At 34.8% G+C, this 13,868-nt stretch overlaps 1 protein-coding gene across 1 annotated transcript in view; it reads right to left on the bottom strand.

Moving 5' to 3' along the window:
* Window positions 1-13,868, bottom strand: part of IL1RAPL1 (interleukin 1 receptor accessory protein like 1) — a 1,383,775-nt gene that overhangs the window by 290,311 nt on the left and 1,079,596 nt on the right. Inside the window, exon 6 of the mRNA XM_024240664.3 lies at window positions 3,967-4,041. Coding sequence (XP_024096432.1) covers window positions 3,967-4,041 — 75 coding nt within the window. The remainder of the gene's footprint in view (window positions 1-3,966; window positions 4,042-13,868) is intronic.

The following is a 13,868-nucleotide window of genomic DNA, read 5'->3' as shown; positions in this document are numbered from 1 at the left end:
GAGAGAGAAGTGATTTTAATATCAAAGAAAAGAGATCTTTAAGAGTTTTATGTTATAAAGTTATATTCTTTTATTAATTTTATTAAAGATTAAGTAGTATTTATACTTATTACATACTTCTGGTGGGAGTTTATACAACTTCTCTGGTGAGAATTCTGAAAATATGTACTAAGAACCTTTAACAAAATTATTTCTTTTTATCCAGTATTTTTACTTTTAGGAACTTGTTCTGTTGAGATAACTATAAAGTCAGAGGGAAAATGTATAGGTAAAGACCATCACATTATTTATAATAACAAAAATGTGAAGAATTCAAATTTCCAGCAATATATATGAAATTATATGACATTCACATCGGCCATTAAAAGGATATTTTGTGAGAATATTTAATAGGAGCAGAGTGTATTTATAATGTAGAGTGTAAGAAAAAGATTCTTTTCTCTATTTCCCCAAAATTTCTACCATTAACCTTTAATAATTATTTTAAAGCCAACAGTGACATTTAAACAAAGTGATACACATATCTAGATAAGTAATTAATGATAATTTTCAGTGAATTCTGAGTTGTAAAATATAATTTGTACCATTAAGTCAAGGGTAGGGTGGATTTCTACTCTTTGAAAGTCTGGTAGCGATAGAATATGCTCTCTGTCCTGGAAGGTTCTGAAAGTGGGCTCCTGGCCATAACAGGCAGGCCACATCTCTGAATGACATCCTCAGGGCTCAGGTTTAGCAAGACAATTGTGTCCATCTTTTGATTCTCTTGACTATAGTAGCCTGAAAAAATACTCAGGCTCACCTCCCAGATTGACTTTCAGAACTGTACAGTGAAATTTCTGGGCCTTTTGCCCAAAAAAGTGCTATTCATATATTTGCTGATGCCTGAAAGTTATGTAAATGGACAATGTTCTTTTTTTTTACATTTAGAAATAACATACAGTTGCCACTTAAAATGGAAATGCCAGGTTGTGACCACGTATTGATTCAAATTCAAAGCCGACAATTTACATATTTTATATGAATTTAGTTTCCATTATATGATTTTTTCCTAAGTACTTTGCTTTTAGTGCTTTTTGCTTTCTTTCTACAATAAAAGAATTTAAATGACCACTATCAAACCCTTTCCAGTTTGAAAAGATGGAGGAATTAGAAGAACAGGACACAAGAAAATACAGAAATATAGAAAATGGGAAAGGTAGGCACGGCTAGCAAACGGCAGAGAAAATGAATTTGAAGATGAAGAGCAAATCCATGCACTTCATGATTATATCAAAGTTCATTATTAATGAATTACATATATTTGTGAGCAAACTAGAGAATCTATGGACACACAGTTACTAGGGTTGATTAGATATGTGTGTAACTTAACTAGGATGCTCAAGTTAGGTCACCAGACATGTACAAGCTTAGCTTTGCGTAATTCCTGATGATTTTTCTTATAATGTAATTCTTACAAGAGTTTGGTTATCCTCTGAGGTCAGCTCTCAATTTGGGAACAAGTGGAGGCAAACCTCTGAATACTTGGACAGTAAAATTCTGTTGAAGGTTTTCAACAGAGTAGGTTATAAGTTCCCCATCACGGGCGCAGGCCACCCTCTTTACTCCCAACCCGTGACTCTTCACTCAGTCCCTCTTAGGATTTATATCAGATTTTGGTGACAAAATCTCTCAGCATTTGAACCTGTCGAATAGGTAGCTTTGTCAAATATGGAAAGGGCAAAAATTAAATCCTTAAGAAAATGAAAAGTCAAAATACATATTTTGGAAAAAAATGTATATTTTAGACACCTCATCTTAAGCCTTTTTTGTCTTTAATATTCTTTCCTATTTTCACTTACCCTTTTTGATTCACCTACTTACTAGCAATGCTAGCAAAGTAGCAACAATACTATTAAGGTAGTTACTTCAAATCAACTGTTGCTCACAAATCCAAAGATTAAGGTTGAATTTCTCTAACTAGTAAATGATTTATCTGTATACTATGAACCAAAATCATAAAACACAACAAAATAAAAGTTGCTTAAAATAATCCACCAGTTTAGTCAGTGGTTAAAGAGACCTCATGCTCCTTTTTGAGTGACAAGAAAGGATTTAAGAGCATTTTTTGAAGCATTTTAGTAACAGACATGCCCATATTTCTTCAAATGAATGTATACTCACTTCCAATTTGCATAAGAGATTTCCATATTTTTAATTTCCTATGGTTAGTCTTTGTGACTTTGTTCAAGAGAAGGTAAAGCTTTAAATACAGCTTTACCAATTATTCTATTTTGTAAAACAGTGTAGTAAGAGGTAGAGAACAATCTGACTTATTACAAATTCAAGGACAATAAAAGGAAACCCAATGGGCAACAATCAACCATAAAATTCTTTTCATTATATTGTCAAGCAAAGGCATACAATTAATTTTATTTTTACTGTGTTCATTATAGTAACTGGTACCATAAAACCCTTCCTTCTTGGCCCAAAATGTTTATAGTTCTATATAACTCCTTAGAAATACATCTTCCTATGAATTATTGAAAGATCAGTATAAGCATGGCTACTTATGAGAATTTATAAATAAAAATGTATTCATAATGTAGCAATAAGTTCTAGTGTAATTAAGGATGCCATGGCATGCATAAAGTGCATGATAAAATTTGAGTGCACCTATTTGCTTCATGTGTGGCATTGTTTTAATGCTATTTGTAACCTTCCATCTCAAAATAACAGCAATTATAATACTACTTGCATTTATATGACATTAATTCAAAAGGCTTGAATCAAACAAAGATATTAACATCCTGACTTGTATAAATCCTGTATGTTCATGCTTTAAAGCTAGCAAATACAAGCATCTCAAGCGCTAGAAAGCCATTGACCACAATAATTTTTATAGGTGCTAAAACCATCATCATATCTTTGTGTACTATAACTTTGGGTATGTTATTAGTAAAGATTATCACATCTGTAATCTTCATTTGGAAAATGAAGATTTTACAATTTTGATGCAAATTCTCACTCCAGGAATAAGAATAACATTAATAACTTAAGGGATGGTATACTGATTCTTTTTAGTTATACACAGTAAATGCATTTTCACTCTTGTATGATTAATCTAAGAAGAAATTCCTTAACAAACATGGATATTCATTTAAATTTATATTTTTGATAACCTTTTACAATGCACCACTACAAACAAAAACTTTTCTGCCGAAGTCTATGGCATATGCATGCATACGACATTTCAAATAAAATAAGACCTAAGAGAATATAACAGAATTGCCATGTATATATTTATAATTAAGAGGGAAATTTTTCATAATTTAGCATAACTGAATATAGCTAAATCAAACTCAAAATTTCTAGATGAACCTCTAAGATAAGTCAGAATTCTGATTTGTATATAATTGTATATTTTTTCAAAACATATTTTGTCTATAGCCTTATGTCCCAAATCTGCTAGTCCCTTAACCAAAAGTCACTTGGTCATATTTTATTAATACATTATCCAAAATATAACCAGCAAAATTTATATTATATTTGATTACACTTAAAATGTTTTTTAACCATAATGGTGACATTTATTTTAATAAATTTGAACCCTTTCCCCTAAATTTCAGAAATCGCATCTTAACCTATTAATAGAAATTATAAATCAAATTGTTCCATAGTGCCTGTTTGAAAACCAATTCAAAGCTTGTAAGATAGCACTGTAATACCGTCACTAAAATCATCAGCCTATCTCATTTTCCAATAACCATCTAAATAGCATGTGAGGTTTTACATCCATATGTCCAACTGGGTCCTAAGGCACGCACTGTAAGGAATGAAATGGCTAGGTATGCTAGCATTTTCTAATTCTGTTCCCTATGAGTACAAATGGATTTAGCTGCGAGTATTACATTGGGTTACAATCTAGGCTTATTAACTGTCACAGTGTAATGAGAACAGCATATTAACTAGAATTAAGGAATTACTCACCCAGCTGGGTCTCCTGAATTGTCAGTTTACTTTCCACAGGATACAAAAGCTTGGGTGGCTTATCAGTCAGAGGGGCTGAAAAACAACGACAATAATAATACAGAGACTTACAGTTATGCTGCATAAAACTAAAAGATAGAATACAGTCTATTTTCCCAAATATTTTTCATTTTCAATGTAGAGTTAAAGTGCTCTACCAAGTAACGATGAACATACTGCAGATAACACTCTCAGGCAAGCTGAAAAGCTATTAGATTGTACATGAGTAAAATATAACACTTCCAGATTGACAGTCACATGACACTAATGAATTAGACCATCAGGATTGGTCAGTCCTTGTGAACATACAACTGTGTTTCAGAAAGCATTTTCAATTTGTTCTTTGTTTTACTTTTAATGGGATGTCCTACATTTTTTTCTGTGTTAATTAAAGCTACACATGATATATGTGGCATGTATTACAATGATTTTTTTTTGGCATAAAGTTGTCTCATTATTCTTAATTCCATTCCTAGTTTCCATATCCTAGATCACATCATTTCAAAACCTGCCATTTAGTTATTACATTAAGTATTTCCTACATACATAATCTAAGTGAGGTAGATGTGGCATTAAATTAGTACAAGCATGCACACCCACACCAACGGAATATTTTAAATGATATTTTCCATTTAGTCTAAACTCTTTCTATTATCCACTACATTTTATAGTGTTTATTGCTAATTTGCATGATATACTCTCTTCGATTTTAAGCTTCTACACATTTCTGCTCTGTGCTCTCGTCAACTTCAATTATCAGCCCACAAATCTAAGAGTTTGCCATTAGAAATCTTGAAGATAGATAGGTTTTCCACTGCATACTTCACTCCTAGCCAAACTAGACTATATCTGGACTTCAGTCAGTTCTCCTTCATTTAGCCTCCTCACTCCGCCCTGCCCTCTCTCATCGAATTGCCTAGGTCCCTTGAAATCTATCACTGAAATTTCTACTCTGTATCAAGTATATAAATTATCAATTAAGGATTGCTAAACTAAATGTTTTTGCTTTGATGGCTTGCTTTCTTCCTTGCCAAGAGGACATGCCAGCTTGGATGATAACTGGAAGGCTAATCTAGGCAGAATTGCCAGGAGTTGGCCACATATACTTATCACCAGAGGGTTCAAGAATTCAAGCTTTAGCAGCTTGCCTCCTCTTCTTTTTAAAGTAAAACACATTAAGTACAAAGGAATGACATACCCCAAGTCAGAGAATAAAAGGAATGAGTTTTGAGTCTTAGTCTGGAAGAACAACCTCATATATGATTGACAGCTTTTGTTCATAGCTAATGGAATAATTATCCATTCATCTTTATTACTATTTAACAAGAGGACAGAAATAAAGGGCAAAGGAAAGTTTGGGTAATAGGATGAGATCAATCGCTTTGAAATTCTTCTCAGAGATATGACATCACTCTGATTAATCTTTAATACTCTTATTTGCTGCCTAAAGTGATCTTAATGGATTTTATTTTTCTGCTGCCTAAATAATCAGCTTATTCACTAAATATTGGCAAAATAGTTTGCCATTAATAGGCTGGAAATCTACATTTCTTAGACTCCGGTTATCAAATGGTTTCAGTGAATTTCAAAAGCAACTATGGTATCTAAATAAGTGTTGTATTCAGTAAATTATGTCAGTTTATATAATCTTGTGATTATGTAGTTACAAGTAGACAACTTGACAGTTTTTTACAGAAAGCACCTGAGAGAACTGTTCCCTGTTCAAACGCATACCACATCAGTTTGCAGTAAGGCAAAAAATAAAGATCTATAGAGAAAGATAATAAAACCCGTATGCAGTACGTTTGTTCAGAAATACAGAACGGTTTTGTGGTTCTCCATCATAACCCATCACCCACTTGATGGCATAATGTTACAACATCCTTAACATCTTTCATATTACTTTCATGTGGCAAACTAGATGTTAGTAAAGGAATTCTTTAAAGCTCAGTCATGGAATTATAGAACGTTGAAGCCAGGAAGAATTATATGCTTATTAAGTTCTTTGATTTGGAAACTGTGTTCTCTAACATGGTATGATTTTCACCATGCCCCTCTGAGTAGGTGGAGTTTGGGGGTACCCACTGGGCTCAGTTCCCTGCCTTGTTGTGCCACCCACTCCTCTTTGACAAAATTAGCTCTGCTTTTATTTTACCTTATACATCAGTATTTCACCCAAGATGTTGACCAAACAAATCCAATTCAATTCAATTGATATATATTATACATAATAATGTGCCAGATATTATGATAGAGGGTTTGGAATATCTTTGGTTTCTGTCCTTATACCTTACAGTGCTTTGTAGTTAAAAAATTTTAATAAAAATTTAAAAATAAATTTTAATTTAATAAAAAATATTAATAACTTTTTTTAAAAAACTGGACTGATTCGACTCTATTATTTTAGAGATCAAGGATCTGAGGTACAAAAAGATCAAAAGGCTTGCCAAAAATAACAGAGCAAATTCAAACTAGAATCCTTCCTAGATCTTTTCCTCCCCATTCTTTGTTATGTGCTCCTTGGAAAATTCTGTCAAGCAAATATTGCATGAGTCTGTGCAGTCTCCCCTCAAGGTGTGTGCAATCTGTTAGAAGAGTGGAAACATGCAACTAAATAATCATAACCTGGAGCAGAGAGCTCTTGCCGTGCAATCTGTCATCATCTGTAAGTGTCATGTTTTGGTATTATGATGGGTATCAGTTGGATACATTTCTCATGTGATTTGCCTGTCTTTGATAGAAATGAAGGGAAACTTCCAGAGACCACGACAGCTGAGCCACTGATTTGACACACTGGCAAAATGACTGTGAAAAGGAGGTGATTGCTAAAGCTAAGATGTAGCTCGGTCCTACAGTCACTTGAGGGTGACCAATTTTGCTGTCACAAAGGAAGAATATGAGCTGAATTTTCCATTATTTGAATGTTTCTGGAACATTATGGTATTTGATAAATATTAGTTGGATTAAATTGACAGAAGACAGAACTGGAAAACAAATGCAGCTATGGTAATGACCAATCAGGATGAACATACACACAACCACAAAAACTCTCTTTATTTTCTGCATTGGCAAAGGTGAAACTAGAAGGAAATTCAAACAAATTACAATTTTAAAAGACACATTCTTAGCATTAGACCATGACTAAGCCAACTGGCTTTTTACAGTTAACAAAACAACTTGTGTTATGGAGGCATTTCTCTCTTCCTTGAAAACACCTATACACACATATGCACACTCACTCACAAATGGAAATCACTTTGAAAACTAAACAAAGTGTAACATTAATGATATGAAGCACAGGGTAATTTTAAATCCTAATCATATTTTGTCACAGCAATTATAGTAGAGATTTTTCTCTCACTAATTTTGCATTAAACATAGCTTTGTATTCACTAACAAAAGTATTTCCAAGACCTCATTTTATTCTTCAGAACATCCTATTAACAACGGTAAAGCTTTATAGTCATTTACAATAATAACAGACCTCTCTTACAGAGTTATTAATGTCTCAGTCGACAAAACTTCTGCATAAGAGAAGGAACATTTTAAGGACACTAATTTTTCTTACTAGCTACCAGTTAGAGAAACATCTAGGAGTCAGAATACATGAAGATGTGTACGGGACTGATTCCCTATCTATATTAAGTTTTCCTGAGTACTCATAAAGGGATACAGCCTCTCCCTCTTTTCCCCATCCCTTTTACACTTGAGCTATGGAACGGTAAAAAGTAAAACACTATCTTCCTAAAACAAATATGACAACACCAGGGTAAAGAGGCCAAGATTCTTGAGTCTTTTTAAAGGTCTTAACGTGGAGAGAAATGTGAGGTGTCTATAATACATGTACCTTTCTCTGTTGAACAATCACCCCTTTAAAATTTAATTTTAATCCTTCACATACTAATCCCTCAAATACTATTGAGAATATTTGATACATTTTGGATATCTATACTTATCCTACCATAAAATGTTTCTTTCAAAGTCATATATAATTTTCATAATGTATTTTAACTAGTTCCCTTCACTTTTTTTTTTTTTTTTTTTTTTTTTTTTGAGATGGAGTCTCGCTCTGTTGCCCAGGCTGGAGTGCAGTGGCGTGATCTCCGCTCGCTGCAAGCTCCGCCTCCCGGGTTCACGCCATTCTCCTGCCTCAGCCTCCCGAGTAGCTGGGACTACAGGCGCCCGTCACCACGCCCGGCTAATTTTTTGTATTTTTAGTAGAGACGGGGTTTCACCGCGTTAGTCAGGCTGGTCTCTATCTCCTGACCTCGTGATCCGCCCGCCTCGGCCTCCCAAAGTGCTGGGATTACAGGCGTGAGCCACCGCGCCCGGCCCACTTTGTTTCTTAGAAGCATTGTGGTAGAGTAGGAAAGATTTCACACAGTTAGTGTTCAAGGAAACAGATCTAACAGTTCCTGATTCTGCCTTATTTGTTTGGCAAGTTGGATAAATTACTTAACATCTCTTACTCTCAGTCTTTTTATATGGAGAATGTGACATAAATACTCTTCCTGCATGAACTGTCGTGAGGATTTAATAGGAAAACAGATTAAGTTCCTGCATATAGTAGATGGAAAATAAATCTGTTCTAATTATATCCATCGAAGTTTGGGATAATAGCATTTAGCAGCCCATATAGCCTGACAAGAAAAATATTACTATTTGTGAAATAATGAACTGGATGTCCAACCAAAGGATCAAAAGGGGTTTAGACCCTGATGTAAGAATCATTAACACTTTCCACATTAGTTTCCATAGCAGGGGGATTGATCCATACTTAACAAATCAATTCAACAAAAATATTCTAAAGACTTTTAAATATGCAAGGCAAGGTACAGGATTATAAGGGGATCAAATGTAAACAAAACATAGCATTTAGTCCTGAAAGAGCTTATAATCTAGATAATTATAAATAGCTCCATAATCCAATTTCAAAAGCATTTATGAAGGACCTAAAATAGTCAGTACTAAATTAGAGATAAAAGAATGAGTAAGACATAGAGTCATTCATAAGGATGTTCATAGATGAGAGCATATTTACGATGCACTGTGGCGAGTGCTATACTCAGAGATAACTTTTTGGTGACCTCATTTAAATCCACCAACTAAAACTGGTCACGAAAAATATTCACAGGTTTATACAGCTGACAATAAAACATGCTTTGTGCAATTGCACTGACTCACTCCATTTTACAATAGGTTGTTTGTGCATTTTTTTTAACTTAAAAGAATTGACAAACAACTGCCTGTGTTCACAGATAGTCAGGGGAACTTGGATCACCCATAATGCTTCAACCTCTGAATGACTCAAGAGTGGAATTTCAGTTTTGCTTTCTTTGGCTTGGAATGTTTAAACATTAGTTTCTAATATTGGAGCATACATCTTGTAAGAGCCGTAGAATGTAAACACAATCTCATGGTCCTTGCAGAAGAAGGAAATGGACAGAAGAAAACATCAACATTTACTAGGTGAATCCACTTGGGGTGAAAGGGGTGCTCTATTTTTCACTTATCTCTAATGCTTTGGGGTTGGCAACATTTCTCCTTTCTGTTGCAAATAATTCTGGTGACTAACCACGGAGTCATGGAGCCTCAGGAGCCTCAAAGTGTGAGGAGTGACTAAGTAACTGAACAGAAAGGTGCGGGGAAATCAGTTGATGACTAAACTAACAACATATACAAGGTAACTTTGACTTAAGAGTCATGCCAAGGAGACAGAACAAGTACTTCCAAGGAAGTAACTCATAATATATCTATCAAAATACATGTATTTAGGAAAGCCAAGGAATTCATTTGGCTAGCTTTGATACTTAGTATTTTGTTCATTTAATTTGATAAGTGTGGTTTGTAACTAAACTATAAAAATATTCATTTATTCATTCAAAAAATATTTTTAAAGTGTTTCCTCTCTACCAGGTACTAGGGGCTATAATAGTGAACAAGACAGACAACATTTCTGCTTTCATGAAGCCTGCATTCCAGAGAAGGAGATGCAAAGTAATCATATAAATTGATATACACACAATATAATGCCAGGTGATTATAAGCACTATGAAAATTAAAGCAGCTAAAGAGATAGAGACTAATGTAAGTGCTATTTTAGAAAACACTGTCAGGAAAGCTTGCTCTGATGATCATTTGAAACGTATCTGTGAGAAGGAAGGAAGTGAGTCATATCAATACCTGGAGGATGTTTATGCCAGGCAGAGGGAAGAGCAAGTTCAAAGGTGCTGAGATGGAGTATACTTGGCATGCTTAAGAGAGGGCAAAGAACGCCATTGTATCTATAACGATGTAAAAAAAGAGTGACAATGAATTCAGAGATAGCCACTGGCCAGTGCAGGAAGGGCCTTATAGAACATGTTAAGGACTTGGGTTTTATTTTAAGCATAATAGGAATGCTTTGGAGAGTTTTAAAAATAAGAGAGCCCCAATTAGCATTTGTACCAGAGGTATCACTCTGGCATTTTGGTGTTCAAGTCTGGGAGAATGAAGTGGTGTGGAGGCGGAGAGGCAGAGTGGAGGCAGGAAGGCAGGGAGGAAGATGTTGAGGCAGTCCACTGAAAGGCGACAGCACAGTGTTGGTGCTGTAAGTGGTAGAATTTTTTTCCCTTAGGTATCTATTTGGTAGGTAGAACTAACAAAATTTACTGATTGACTAGATGTGAATTATAAATGAATGTCCACGAGTTAAAGGGGATGATCCCTAGTTATGAGCTTGAGCAAATACATGAATGGTGGTGCCATTTAACCATATGCGGAGACAACATAAGAGAAGCAAGTTTAGGGTGGATTAATTATCCAGAGACAAGTTTTTATAAATCAGTTTAGTCACCTCTTTTTATCCACACAGGCTAATTTTACTATTCAATGTTGATTTATATTTCAAAAATGTAAGACATTGACTGATGACTCATCTCCTTGTGATTCCCACAAAGGGAAGTGGTCTTGGAAAGTTTCATATTTTAGGCTAATGTCATAGTCATTTATTATGAGATATACTCTGGCTAATCTCTACTATCCTTCACTTACTGAATAGGGAAACATCGCAAGCCTTTCCACTCAGGTCTGGAACAAGACAAAGATGTCCATTTTTACCACTTGCATTCACCATAGTACTGGAAGTCTTTGTAAGAACAATTAGGCAACAGACAGAAATAAATGGCATTCAAATTGGAAAGAAAGAAGTCAAATTATCCTTACTTGCTGATGACATGATCTTATACATAGAAAAATCTAAAAACTCCACCAAAAAACTCTTAGATTTGATAAATGAATTCAGTGAAGTTGCAGGATAATAATCAACATACAAAAATTAGTAGCATTTCTATACACAAATAATTAACTAGCTCAGAAAGAAATCCCCTTTACAATAGCACAAAAAATAGAATACCTATGAATAAGTTTAACCCAGGAGATGAAAGATCTCTACAAGGAAAACTATAAAACACTGATGAAGAAAGTTGAAGAAGATGTAAACAAATGAAAAGACATCCCACACTCATATTATACATTGGAAGAATTAATATCATTAAAATGACCATACTGCCCAAAGCAAATGACAGATTCGTTGCAATCCCTATGAAAGTACTAATGTCATTTTTCACAGAAGTAGAAAAAAAAAAATCCTAAAATTCATATGGAACGAAATAGAGCCCAAGGAGCCAAAGCAATCCTAATCAGAAAGAACAAAGTTGGAGGCATCACACTACTTGAGTTCAAATTGTACTACAAAGCAATAGTAACCAATACAGAATGGTACTGGCACAAAAACAAACACATACACCAATGGAACAGAATAGAGAGCCCAGAAGCAAACCCATGCACTTACAGCCAACTCATTTTTTTACAAAGGCACCAGGAACATACATTGGGGAAAGGATAGTCTCTTTAATAAATGGTGTGGGAAACATGGATATTCATATTCAGAAAAATAGATACCCATCTTTTACCATAGACAAAAATAAACTCAAAATGGATTAAAGACTTAAATATAAGACTTGAAAGTATAAAACTACTAGACAAAAACATCGGGGATATGCTAGGGGACATTGGTCTGGGCAAAGATTTTTTGGTTAAGACCTCAAAAGCACAGGCAACCAAAGCAAAAACAGATAATTGAGATTACATTAGGCTACCAAGCTTTTGCACAGCAAAGGAAACAGTTAACAAAGTGAAGAGACAACCTACAAAATGGAAGAAATTATCTGCAAATGATCTGTCTGACAAGGTGATATGGTTTGGCTCTGCATCCCCATCCAAGTCTCATGTTGAATTGTAATCGTCAATGTTGGAGGAGGGGCCTTGTGGGAGGTGACTGGATCATGGGGGCAGACTTCCCTCTTGCTGTTCTCATGACAGTGAGTGAGTTCGCAGGAGATCTGGTTGTTTAAAAGTGTGTAGCACTTCCCCCTTCGCTGTCTCTCTCCTGCTCTGCCATACGAAGATGTGCCTGCTTCTTCTTCACCTTCTGCCTGATTCTAAATTTCCTGAGGCCTCCCCAGCCATGCTTCCTGCACAGCCTGCAGAACCGTGAGTCAACTAAACCTCTTTTCTTCATAAATTACCTAGTCTCAGTTAGTTCCTTATATGAATGCAGGAATGAACTAATACACACGGGATTAGTAAGTAGACTATATAAAGAGCTCAAACAACTCAATAGCAAAAATCTTCATCAGAGAAATGCAAATTAAAACCACAAATAGCTGTAATACCAGCTACTTGGGAGGCTGAGGCAGGAGAATCGCTTGAACCCGGAAGGCGGAGGTTGCAGTGAGCTGAGATCGCGCCATTGCACTCTAGCCTGGGCAACAAGAGCAAAACTCCGTCTCAAAAAAAAAAAAAACCAAAACCAAAAACACAAACAAAAACCACGAAGAGAAATTTCAGCCCAGCTAGAAATGCTATTTATTATCAAAAAGACAAAAAATAACAAATGTTGGAGAGGCTGCAGAGAAAAGTGAATGCCTGTACACTGTTGGTGGAAATGTAAAGTAGTACAGCCATTGTGGAAAACTCTATGGAGTTTCCTCAAAATAACAGAAAGAAAATGTGGCATATGTACACAATGGAATATTATTCAGCAATAAAATAGTATGAAATTCTGTCATTTGCAGCAAGATAGATGGAAAGTCATTATATTACGCAAAATAAGCCAGGCACAGAAAGAAAAATATCACATTTTCTCACTCATGTGTGAGAGCAAAACAAGTGAATCTTATGAAGGTAGAGAACAGAATGGTTGTTTTGAGAGGCTGGGGAGGGGGTGATGAAGAGAAGTTGATTAACCTGTACAAAAATATAGTTTGGTAGAAGGAATAAATTCTAGTACTCTATTGTACAGCAGGAAAACTATAATTAGGAATATTTTATTGCATATATCATAATAGCTAGAAGAGAAGAATTGTAATGTTCCCACCAACATAAAGAATTAGTAAATATTTGAGATGAGGGCTATCCCCATTACCCTGATTTGATCATTACACATTGTCTACATTCATCAAAATATCACATACACCCCAAAATGTGTATAACTATGACACATCAATAAAAAGTATACACTCAAATTTATTTTTTGACTAATACAATCAGGGTCCTGCTTATCCAAGTTACTAAGAACAATTCTCCAGTACTTCCTTAGTTCACTGATGTGTGGAACATATTTAATTGGCAAATTGGATATAATCATGATTAATTTAGTTTTTTCTCATTAAAAAATAGGTATTATGAAGTACTGTCCTAACACATGAGTTACGGAATTTACATTTAGTTGCTATCCAATATCTTGATAAACCTCCAAGGTAAAAGAAACAATGAAAATACTCTATTCATTATTTTCATCATAGAATTACTCAAGAATACCA

The sequence above is a fragment of the Pongo abelii genome, chromosome X (genome assembly GCF_028885655.2).
Source record: "Pongo abelii isolate AG06213 chromosome X, NHGRI_mPonAbe1-v2.0_pri, whole genome shotgun sequence".
Taxonomy (NCBI): Eukaryota; Metazoa; Chordata; class Mammalia; order Primates; family Hominidae; genus Pongo; species Pongo abelii.
This window is presented reverse-complemented; position numbering and strand designations above follow the sequence as displayed.